Raw genomic sequence first — 12,453 nt, 5'->3', positions numbered from 1 at the left:
CTTTCTGCTTACCAGCACTGCCCTGAATCTGGGAGCCCCCAGAGCATCCCTTGGGGGAGGAGACCCTCGAACCTCATCTCACTGACCACTCAGATTTCATTACACTTTTCCTTCTTTATTTCTAGGTCAAGTAGTTTACATGGAGCTTTATTATGTTGGTGTCGAGTGACAAAAGTAAGATTTAAATACATGGTTATCAACAGGCAGCAATGCTACAGAAAACAAGGTATGCGCTTCGTTTGTCCTCTGTAATCATGCTTTAAAGAAAGGCAGAGAACCATTACATACAAGTTGTCTACTGCATAGGCTCAGTGCAGTCACCGGCATATCTGCACAATACAGCTGAAAAGAGCAAGCTTGCAGATTTGTGCTATGCTCTGAGCTCCTCCCAGCAACTTACAAAAATAACTGGTGATTGTACTGATCTGTGCATTGTGCCTGTGCTTATTAATGCTTCTGATGGTCTTCCCGTGGTGATAGTTTTGAAGCAGAAGTGTGTTTCCTTACAAGTAAGGATAACGTAAAACCATTACAGACTCTCACTGTATCTGCTAAAAAAATACATACTGCCACGAGAAGGATTACGAGTTACAGCAGGGGCTTCACAAGTGCATCAAAGCACAGGCAGATGGAGGAGGTACGATAGACAGACAAACAGGGTGAGAACATACAGCCATACAGGTGCATGCTCCTACCATACCCTCCATCCACCTGACCTCTACAGGAGTGCAGAACAGTGGTGCTCAGCCACCCACAGCCACTGGGGTCCTTACCTACATGGACACACACAGACAAAATGGCAGGGGCTGCAAGGAAGGCACGGCACCTCAAAGAAGGCTTTGTCGCTATACCGAGAGCGTTCCGTGCTGTAGCAGCTGTGCCATCAGACTTCAGTAAACCGGTGATCCACTACAAAGTGCAACCGCAAGGAAAATCAAGCTCAAACAACAGATTACTCATCTGGTAATTACAAAAAAGCAAGTGTTCAGTGCAAACGACTGACTTTATTTATTCTTTTAAACAGTGAGTTTGTTTACTGCCTAATCCTGAAGTCTCTGACAAGTAAGCAGTTCCACCAATGTAACTGTTTGCATAAATAGGGATAACAAGTTGGTGCCCAGGATATTCGAGACCGAGTGAAGATGTGTTACCCGCACAGAGAAATCATCAGTGCAACGTTGTGACACAGACATGTTTTTAGCATGAGACAGTCTCAGGAATATCAGCACACTTATTTTTTCCTCCAGAAACCAAGGCCACGCTTCTTTCAAACAAAGCTCTTCTGTTACCAATACAGACCCTATTTTTAAAGCATCGATACTTTGTCATAGCAAATGATTGTAATTTTACATTCAAGATACAGCACACTTTTTCAGCGAATCCCAGTTTAAGATATGTTATATTTAAATAATCTATATATTACATAAAAAAATACACATCTCTACCATAAACAAGGTCTCGTCTGTACCCAAACACCCTGCCCCCTTTGGGCAGCAGGCCTTGCTGCATGCCTCCCTTTCCTTAGGCTCCTCAGCCAGCTGGGACACCCACCCAGCAAACTCCATCGCAATCTACTCAAATGGAGCAGTACTTCCTCAACAAACAATCCTGGAATGCAAGAAAAATGCAACTTAAAAATATACGCATTTATTACTTCTTAAAAAAAAATAATAGCGTACCGTAGAGCTTCGTACAATTTTCTGATTGAGAAAGTCTTGAACTTCCACTATGAATTTAACATCCCTGCTGAATCCTTGAGTTCCATGCATCTCCAAGTAAGCTAACTTCAATCTTAAGTGCTTAACATGCTTCCATTTTTCTATTTGTATTTTGAATGTCAATACAACAGTTCATTTCCATATGCTGTAACGGTGTGTATCTACCGAGTGGCTGAACATCGAGATGCAAGAAGGTGCATTTCCCATTGCCCTGTATTCAGCTGCACAATTCACAGAGCTGAATTCATCTCCTCAAGCGTAAGTGCACCCTTCACCTTCGGGGCACACAAAACAACATATATAATGAACTCAATTAAAGAAGAGTTACAAACCACTGCTCAGATGTATGTATTGTCCAATTCATCTTGGCCGTAAAGGAAAACCAGGCCATGGTTATGTTGGCAGATGTGTTGTGTCTAAGAACACGGCCACAAGAATGAGAGCACAGATTTCCATTTCTTTTAACAGTTGTTTCAACTTGATCAGAAGTTTCATAGCTCTGTTAGCTTAGCAGCGTCTTCTAACACCGTTAAATCGTTACATTAATAATTAAGGCTACTAATATGCATACAGTAAGGGCTAGCTTGGTGCTGAGAAGTCCCTCACCAGCTCCCAGAGTACTTATAGAGACTGGGTCCTTTTTGTATGACGTCAGGTCGATATACCCATACTTATTTTAATCCTTTCTTTCAAAGCTTTTATCTTTATTAAAAATAATAATGATAAAACATTTAAACAGATAGGATGCCTGACTGTCCAAAACCTAAAATCACCTCTTTTTTTCCCCTCACCAAAACTAGGCAAACAGAATGACAAGCACCTGAACAGCCTTGGTGAATCAAACCAAGGAAAAACTCAATGTCATACTGGTAGGTTAAAAAAAATAAGCCACTTAATCAACTGTGTAACAGATGGTATTATTTCTAAGGAAATTTTAGCTTAACCAGCTATCCTAGAGAATAACACTGGAAATTTTTAGAGTTCCAAATTTTCTTCTTTCTGGGAGGTAACAGGACAGCATTCAGCCCTCCTGACTCAGTTTTTGTTGCCTTCGTGTCCAACATCTATTAGTAAAGGGATTCACAGCTTCAGGCAGCAAGACCCAACTGAATAAATGGATAATTTTTCTTTCATGCTGCGAGACACTGATCGTAAATGGTAAAAACAGGCATAAAGGAGAAACATCTGCCTCTCTCAGAGCCAACACCTTAGTATTTCAGAATAAATGCAAGTAATAAAAATTTATTTGTGTGAGCATTCAAACGTTTTAGGTGGGAAAAAAGCGTGTGTCTGAATTTCATGACAAGCTTCACGAATATCTATTAATAAAACTGAAGAACACATAAGGTTCAGAGCTTGCATTGGCACAATTTAAAATTGAAGTCATGAAAGAGCTCATCCTACAGGAAAAAACAATTTGAATTTAAAGCTTTGAGAAAGAAGGTGTGTTAAATTTAAAACAATCAGAAGTAGTACCATAATTGGAAAATCACACTCTGAAAATAGATAAAAAGGAAGAAATACCGGAGAAACAGAGCAAAATTGTGTCTTTGCTGAGGTACAAATAGAAGGGTCCATTGTACAGGATTAACTATCTCCCAATGGCAAATCCTTCACATAGAAAAAAAATCAACCCAAGATTCACTTATCACATGGTTCGAGATTTACATGTAATAAAGGCAAGGCAATACTCAAGTTATGGCCTGTCAAATATTTACCCCACTAACATTATCTACAGAAGCACTTTACCATTTTGTACACAGTGATTCCTTATGCACGTCGAAAGGCTTTCAGTTAAAAAAAGACATTATATACAGATCTGTACACAATTCCAACAAACATATTCCATCTCCCAGTGGAATTCTTAAAGCAAGATACCTGAGGTTTCTCAATATCTTCAATTTCTCTATCACAAACCTAAATATACATCTCAGATTTTACAAAAAGACACCTCCCTGGAATATGTGCATTATCATTAAAAAAAACTATAGCTTTAAGGAGCTGAAAAAGACTGCCTCCATCTGAGAGACTTCACTGTCACTCTTGCACGTTGAAGAATGTCCTTTCACCGGAGGATATTTCGGTGACTAAGGGGCAGAACAACATCAGGATTCACTTCCTCAGTGCAGACACCATGGGATCTCCGTTGTCTCAGAAGAAGAGTACTTTAGTAGGATGAAGTACTTCCTCCAGCTAGTGAATATCTGAAGAGCATAAGAAATGGTTTTTGTTGTGACTTTCAGAGCACTTTATGCAACAAGCAGCAATTAAAAGTTATTATTCTGTTATACGCTGTTGAAGTTCTGGTCTTTTTCCTTCCAGAATGACATTCACCAGTACGGCAATACTTGAAAGAGAAAAGCCACAGATCTGAACAATATATAAAATACACTTCATCAGAACATTGCTGCTTTTCTAACAGCAGCAACAACTCATATTCAAGTACGTTAGTGAGAAGTACACAATACGGTATATTTTTATATAATAGGGGCAAAATTTAGCAATTCTAGCCTTCTTACTTGGCACATTTACATCATAATCATTTCAAAATATTGCTGGGGCAGGAAACTTGTATTTCTTAATCTAAAAAGATTTTTAAATCGTCCAAAGAAAAAGACACATTTTAATCATATTAAACTTTCAATTAAATTTATAAAATATCACAGATCAGAATTGAAGAGAAAAGGTAAATGGATTCAATTTATTGGGCAGTTCTTCTGAGGGTCCCAGTAAATCCACACAGTCAAACTTAGGAAATACAGGTTTAATCAATCATAGGAGGAATGAAAATCTCAACAGAAATGTGTTGTAGAAGAGTCATTTTCAATAGTTCACTTACAGGTGGAGAGGTTATTGCAAGTGGATACCAGAAATGACTGAATGATGCAGCAGAACATCATGTTTCTTGTAGTTTTCAAATAAGGACAAACTATATTTTCAGAAGTTGACTAGATACCCACTAAGCTGTGGAATGGTTCTAATTCATTTTTAAGGAGCATCCACTGTTGCCATTCATTTATTTACTTTGTTGAAGGAACATCTGCATGCTGGTATACTGGCTTTTTCTTTGGCCTAAGAGAAACTTCACCTACACATGACCCACCAACAGACATTGTCTATGAATGTTTCTCTCTTTCAAAGAAGAGGAAGCATCTGCCTCCATTGTGACAGTAAGATATTATGGCTGAAAAAAACAGCGGTAGTCCACATAATCAGAAAAACATACGAAAAATAAAATGCTAAGGAAGCATCTGCTGTGGCAAAAGTAAGACTGTAGGATCACCTCCAGCACCACAGAAATGCCACACGACATCCTCTGCACTAAGGAAAGTGGATTTTCTGTTTGCAAGAACTGCAAAAAGAAAATGCTGTCCAGTCTCATGGGATACAAAATAAGCACACCAACAGTGTCAATGTCCATATGAAATATTACCTGAAGCTGCAAATCAGAACTGCTGATATGGTTAGGTGCTTGGGGTTTTTTAAACAATGGAAAGCAGGTAAATGTTTTTTCACTTACTAAAAAAAAATAAAAATCATCATTTCAATTTAGTAGTGTTTTGTAGAGTAAGATCTGTAATCCTTAGTGAATTGTTCCATTACCTCTGAAGCCTCTGCACAAGGTGTGACACCATGTTATCTGCAATGCCTGGACAAGCCTCTTCAGCTAAATAAATAGCCTTCTTCAGTTCTTCTATGGAATCCGTGTTACCACCACATGCTTCACTTTTCTCTTTCAACTGAAATAGAAAATGAAGAGATACATTAATATCATATTCATAATATTTCCATAAGCAGTATAAAGCAAAAACTTGTATAAAGTGACTGTCAGTGTTCAGAATGTTAGGGTTTGACTTTTGTTATTCATTCTTGCATCTTAAAGACCTTTTTCTTCCTAAAGTTGGCCTGTGCAGCAGTTATTGGGATGTCATTTGTCTTCACAAGACTTCAGTCATTCACACATCCTTTTCATTCAAGTATTGTGACACTGTCCCAAGAAAGAAGCACTATTTAGCTGCAGCTGTTTGGTTTCAAGATGTGTTGCTTACAGATTCACTTTAATACACACACAAATAATAAGAACCCAGTGATTTCTAGGAGACACGTAACAATGGACGTAGTGAAGAGAAAATGAAAAATAAAGAAGGTATAAAAATGGAGGGTGGACAGTAGAAAACGGAGGATGCAGGACCCACTTCATTTTTAGTATGGGAAAGGGAGAAGGAAGACCTAAAGGAGATGCAGAGCAACCTGGAAAATGTTTTAGAGATGGGCAGGTAGGAAGTTGAAAGAAATGTCTGAAACAGAGGCAAGAAAATGAGTAATACATAAAGCACCAAAATGCAAAAATCCCTGCCCAAAGCGTTCCTCCAGTTTCCATAGGAGAATGACATTTAATACTGGACTTGGAATAACCAATACAGAGCTTGTCCCCATTAAATAAATGTAATGGCTTTTGTGCACTCAACATCCTTCCCAAGCAGCATGCAAAACTCTGTAATAATCCTCTGAAACACCACTTCATTCATTAGAACAGAATTAAGACATTTTCTCTAGGAAAACAGTTTCTCTAACATTCTTTCTGTAACAGTTACAAGGATTGAAAACACTATTTAAATAAAAATCTTTCATAGAAAAGACAGAGTGAGAGGGAAGAGTTGTTTTTTTTTATTAACAAAGTTCCATCAACATTTTTAAATAACATCTTCATAGATATCCATCTTCCCTTTCATATGATAGTTATTTAAGTATCTGGGAAAAACAAAACAAAACAAAACAAAACATAAAACAAGGCAAAATTGAGAATGGGAACAAAATACTGCTCTCAACCCTGAAGTTCAAATGTTAAGTTCTTGCTGTTCTGCTCCACAGTCATATACTGCAACAGAGAAGAATTTAAAATTTGTAACAGATAGAATGACACAGAAAATGATAAGGGGAAGCTTTCATGACATAAAATCAATTTAGCTGCAACAAAAGGTGTAACAAATCAAGTTCCAAACAGGTTGTAGAAACATGTCGTCTTTCCTCATATGTTTCTGTTTTTCAGAGACATAAATCCTAGAACTGAGTAACATCTAAAGCAATATCTTACCTCTGCAAATAAAGGGGATATAACTGTTGACAGACATTGGGATAGAGGCCTTTTGGGGATGTCCTTTTCCTTAGAAGAAAAAAAAAAAAAAGATTATTCCAAGATGAAGCATTTTCATTGCTTTCTGTTTCTAATTAAACAAGAGAAAATAGCTCAAACATGCTATACTTCATGAAAAATGTTTCTATGCATAGACAAATATGTAGAATATCTTACAACAGACTGTTCCAAAACACTGTGAAGACTGGAGGTTGAACTAAAGTTTGAGAGTGTGGCACCTCAAATACATGCAAACTTCAAGTTACAAGGAAAAAACACACACACACAAACATATATATAATAGAATCACAGAACTATAGGGGTTGGAAGGCACCTCGGGAGACCATCTAGTCACAGAATCATAGAATCACAGAATCATAGAATGGCCTGGGTTGAAAAGGACCACAATGACCACCTAGTTTCAACCCCCTGCTATGCGCAGGGTCGCCAACCACCAGACCAGGCTGCCCAGAGCCACATCCAGCCTGGCCTTGAATGCCTCCAGGGAGGGGCATCCACAACCTCCTTGGGCAACCTGTTCCAGTGCATCACCACCCACTGTGTGAAAAACTTCCTCCTAGTATCTAACCTAAACCTCCCCTGTCTCAGTTTAAAGCCATTCCCCCTTGTCCTATCACTATCCACCCTCATAAACAGCCGTTTCCCTCCTGTTTTTATGCTTCCTTCAAGTACTGGAAGGCCACAATGAGGTCTCCCCAGAGCCTTTTCTTCTCCAAACAAGCCCAGTTCCCTCAACCTTTCCTCATAGGAGAGGTGCTCCAGCCCTCTGATCATCTTAGAGGCCTTCTTCTGGACTCTTCTAAAGCAGGATCCCTAGAGTAGGTTACATAGGAAAGCATCCGGGTGGGTTTTGAATGTTTCCAGAGAAGGAGACTCCGCAAGTTCTCTGGGCAGCCTGCTCCAGTGCTCTGTCACCCTCACAGTAAAGAAGCTCTTCCCCATCTTCAGAAAGAACTTCCTGTGTTCCAGTTTGTACCCCCTGCTCCTTGCTCTGTTGTTAGGCACCATTACCCTCTTGCCAACTACCCAGTAGATATTTATCGGTGCTGATCAGATCCCCTCTCAGCCTTCTCTTCTCCAGGCTGAACAGTCCCAGGTCTCTCAGCCTTTCCCCATAAGGGAGATGCTCCGGGCTCCTCATCATCTTTGTTGCCCTCTGCTGGACTATTTCTAGTAGTTCGCTGTCTTTTTTGAACTGGGCAGCCAGCACTGAACACAGTACCCCAGATGTGGTTTCACCAGGGCAGAGTAGAGGGGGAAGATCACCTCCCTCGACCTGCTGGCCACACGCTTTATAATGCACTCCCAGATACCACTGGACTTCTTGGCCACAAGGGCACACTGCTGGCTCATGGCCAACCTGTTGTCTACCAAAACACCCAGGTCCTTCTTTGCAGAGCTCCTCTCCAGCAGCTCAGCCCTTAACCTGTACTAATGAACGCAGTTATTCCTTCTCAGGTGTAAGACTCTACACTTGCTCTTCCTACCAATCCTATGAAGCCAAATTCAGCAAATCCTACACGCTCCAATATTCAATGAGTCTCTCACACAACGGGGTTAAGTTCACCTAGCCAAAAGAAAATTTGGAAAATAAAATACTATCTGGCCTTCCCCCAGTGTTTTGTCAATAGCATTTATACACATCACAAGCTACAGATAAAAGACACGTTTACTGAATACCCAAACTTTAAGATTTACTCAAAATGCTTTGGCAAAGCAGCTGTGGAACACACATTTTCAACAGAAGTTCTGAAAATTTTACAGTTCAAAGATATATAACAAATAGACCTGTGAAAAAATACCGCATCATTTAACTGAATTAAAAGAAAGAGTTATCTCCTTGTATAATACAATCAACACTTCAAGCACCTTATTTCTTTGCAACTCCAAAGGCTGAGCTGCTCCATTCTCTAGATTCTTGGGATCTTTTTCTCTTATTGTGAAGATCCATTCTCCTGAGTCACTCCCACCTGAAGCCTGGCCATCTGGTTCACTTTGAGGAAAGGAAAAACAAGTTTTATTACCTACACCTCATTGCCTAGGTTCATCCAACATACATATTGGTCACAAAACTTCCACTGACGACCAAAATCAGGATTCTATTACATGAGCTAATGAGCATCAAGACAAGTGTGAAAAAGAATGCAATTATTTTTTGGGAAATTAAAAGCTTTTATTTAGAAAATGAAACTAAAACACTTCAATAAATTTAAATTAACTTTTTTTTTTTAAAAAAAAGAGAAGCATTAAAGATTGAAAATAACTTCCCAAGTTACATAAACAAGTAACGTGAAATGTATTATTTCTATCCAAAAACTGGCTTCAGCATATTTTCTCAAATTATTAATGAACAGAAGAAAAATAATCCACTTTTTTTTTTTTTTCCTACTAAAATAGTTAAGATTCTAGCTTAGAATACCTTTGTGAAAGTCAGTTCATTTCCACTATGTAGGCAAATTTCTTCCCACTTAAAAAAAAATGGCTAACCATGTAGGGATACAGTATGGATTTAACAAACTACATCACCACAAATAAATCCTCTGCCCACTTTTAGTGGATGGCATATTAAAAGAAACTATATTCTCTAACTCCTGATAAGTTGTGAGAACAAAAATATTTATGCTGATGCTAATCAGTCACAGAATTACATTTCATTTCTCCCTGCTATAGATCTCTAAGTTTGTTTTTTATGATCTGTGAATTAAGAGTGATCTACAAGAAAACCACCAGCAATTAAAAGAATGTCTTTTGGCCTCTGTACAAAAAGTAGATCAAGTACCATATCAAGCCAAAAACAATGTAATTATTATAATAAAAATTTTGAACATTTCTGCTTGAAGTCACATAGAACTTCTGGCTGTCACTGAAAGAAGCAAATTACTTTCTGTGTATGCATTAGCTCTAGAGAGTTGATCAACTTGGAAAGTTAGCATTCCATTGGATCAGCATGCCACATCAATTCATCTTTTTATCACCTCTATTGTAAGGGCTGCTGTGGAAGCAGAAAGGAAAACAAGCTTGGACAGTGAATTCAATCATCTCATAAGCGCTCAAGAACCACTTTAGTTCCTATACCAAGCCATCGAAGCTGGTCTCATATTCCACAGGAGAAATGAACTACAACCTGCTGCTTCAGTTGGCAACTGATCTCAGATCAGTTTTAGCACCAGTAATTCAGCTTCCATAGCAGGACTGGAACTGTAATCACTGGAAGGAATCAAGACATTCATAATGTAAGACAAACCTACAACCTATGTTGGCCAAGATATCTCAATCCACCTGATGTTAGCCATTAGCACAGAGACTGGAACTGCAGAGAATAGCTTGCTTGCTAAATTATAATTAGAAATTGAACCAGTTCATGAATAAACAGTAGCAATCCCTTCATTTCATTTTAGAAGGTCTGCAATCTGATGATGCCTAAGTATTTGAGAATAACAAAGTTAACTTATTAACACAGTCATAACTATTTTTAACTTGATTTCCTAAGGAAACTAATTCTTGAACGTATTAAGCAGTTCCATCAGTTTTCACAAATAGAAGTTAAAAATAGAATGGGGAAAATCACAGCACTCTAAAAATCTGAACTTTAATGACAAACATGCTATAGCAGCCTAACCTTCCTAGAAGGATATTTATCTCATAAAAACACTATGCCTTGTGCTCTCAAAACCCTATAGCCATGGAAGCATTATTCCACTAACCCTTTCCTATATACAAGGATATGCTTCTGCTTACTTACTGCAGATGCTAAAATGAAGGCCAACCTGCCACCAAGGAGACAGCACCTCTCCTCAGATGGCCATATGCCCACACAGCACAGTGTATATGTACACTGCTACCTGGCTGTGCAGGCTGAGATCCAGCTTTTGCTTACATGACAGGAGCATAGTCAGCCTTATGCCTAGGAAGGACCCTAAAGTCTACATAGAAGAGCATATTGTACAGAATGAGCCAGAATTGTTTTCAGTTATGAAGTTATTTGCATAAAACCCCTCGCAACATTTAAATTAAGCTAATTTCATTAGCTTACCATGGCTGCCAAACTGAAAAACTGTAGTTAAACAACAGAACACAGGAATATACATGCTAAAAATTATGTGGCTAAAATAAAAATTTTAAAAATTCATTAGACTTACGTATCTGAGTCATCTGAGCTGGAGTCATCATGACTTTGTTCAGACTTCCATCTCTTGTGCCTATCAATAAGCTCAGTCAGGTAAGAAGTTTTCTTGGCATTTCGTAAAATGAATTTGTGTTTTAAGAGTTCCTTTGCAGTAGGTCTCTTAAAAAAAAAAAAAAATACTGCATTTGAAAGTGTTAAAATGACTCACTATAAGAAGGTTAAGAAAAGTAGACCAGACTTGATGCAAACGAGTACTTACAAAGACATACAGAGTCTACAAATAAGATTTCTACCTCATATTCTAGAGAAGTGGAACTATGTCTATTCTTACGTAGAAACTAAATGATAAAACTTTTCCTAAGTATCAAACAATATACTAACTTGTGTTCCTTTGATACTTAAATAATGGGGAGCCTGGGGCTTCACTCACGGCAGAATTTTCTAACATCCTTGTGGTTATGAGAATTGTTGTCTCCATCTGAAAGATTCCTGACTAGTTTGTGCAGTGCTTTACAGACCTACCTCTTAAGGGTCATACATTAAAACAAAAGTCCACAAGAAAATAACTCCCTTTTAATCCAGTTTCTGCATTAAGGTTAGATACAGCAAAAATCTCTTCAAGTAAAAAAGAACTTAACGGGTTAAAAAGAAATTAAATGTGATAATCTATTTATAAAATCTAGAAAGGAAGCACCTGGACCTTCAAAAGTCTCCAAAAGTAACATACAGTTACCCATGTTTAAAGAAATAACTGAAAAACATTCAACCACCAGAAATCAGACAAATCTCTTCTCTAGAGCAAATAAAGGTAAAGGATATTTTAAAATGAAATAGACCCCAAAAAAGCAAAGGAAAACATAATTTAAAAATATGGAAGCATTATGCTTGTATAATGGATTCCAGTGATCGGATAATGCAGAGACTTCTGGACGTAATTTGTAAAATTGAAAGAACACACAAAAAAAATTGCCTGCACGCTGGTTATGATCAATACTGTTAATCCCAAGAAAGATAATGAAGTAAGCTTACAGTTTTCTTATTTTTAAAAAACACAATTGCAAATAAATATTATTGTTACCAATAAAGAAAAAAGTAATTGAATCTTAAAAGAGCACAATGAAACTTCTAGTTAGATCTTTCCCTATAAATCACTGATACAAGTGCTTCCTTTAAACTCCTGTAAACAGGTTTTCCCATAAAGAATTCACATAAACCAGTCAAGTTCCCAACAACACACTAAAAAATGCTGAAACTCACAAAGCCTGGGTCCTTGTTCAAGCAGGCTTCAACAAACTCTTTGAGGGATTTACTGAAGTTTCCTTCCAACGTTGGTGGATTGTTCTTAGGGATGAGGAACAAAACTTTCATGGGATGTAATTCTGAATGAGGTGGCTCTCCTTTTGCAAGTTCTATGGCTGTTATGCCTAATGACCAGATATCTGCCTGCAAGAAAC

General features: G+C 38.0%; 1 protein-coding gene across 6 annotated transcripts in view; it reads right to left on the bottom strand.

Annotated features, from left to right (window-relative positions):
- Window positions 1-952: 952 nt before the first annotated feature.
- The window catches only part of STK24 (serine/threonine kinase 24), a 112,785-nt gene continuing 101,284 nt past the window's right edge, over window positions 953-12,453 (bottom strand). For 2 of the 6 annotated variants that reach the window (XM_085215607.1, XM_085215606.1), the window contains 6 exons: window positions 12,257-12,442; window positions 11,013-11,158; window positions 8,743-8,866; window positions 6,814-6,882; window positions 5,322-5,458; window positions 3,934-4,065 (listed from right to left, as the gene is read on the bottom strand). In XM_085215607.1, the coding sequence (XP_085071733.1) occupies window positions 3,996-4,065; window positions 5,322-5,458; window positions 6,814-6,882; window positions 8,743-8,866; window positions 11,013-11,158; window positions 12,257-12,442 (732 nt within the window). In that variant the 3' untranslated portion in view covers window positions 3,934-3,995. The other 4 variants (XM_085215604.1, XM_085215605.1, XM_085215608.1 and 1 more) reach the window with 4 other exon arrangements.

The sequence above is a fragment of the Meleagris gallopavo genome, chromosome 1 (genome assembly GCF_905368555.1).
Source record: "Meleagris gallopavo chromosome 1, MGAL_WU_HG_1.1, whole genome shotgun sequence".
NCBI lineage: Eukaryota > Metazoa > Chordata > Aves > Galliformes > Phasianidae > Meleagris > Meleagris gallopavo.
The sequence above is the reverse complement of the archived record's forward strand: the minus strand, read 5'-3'. Positions and strand labels throughout refer to the sequence as shown.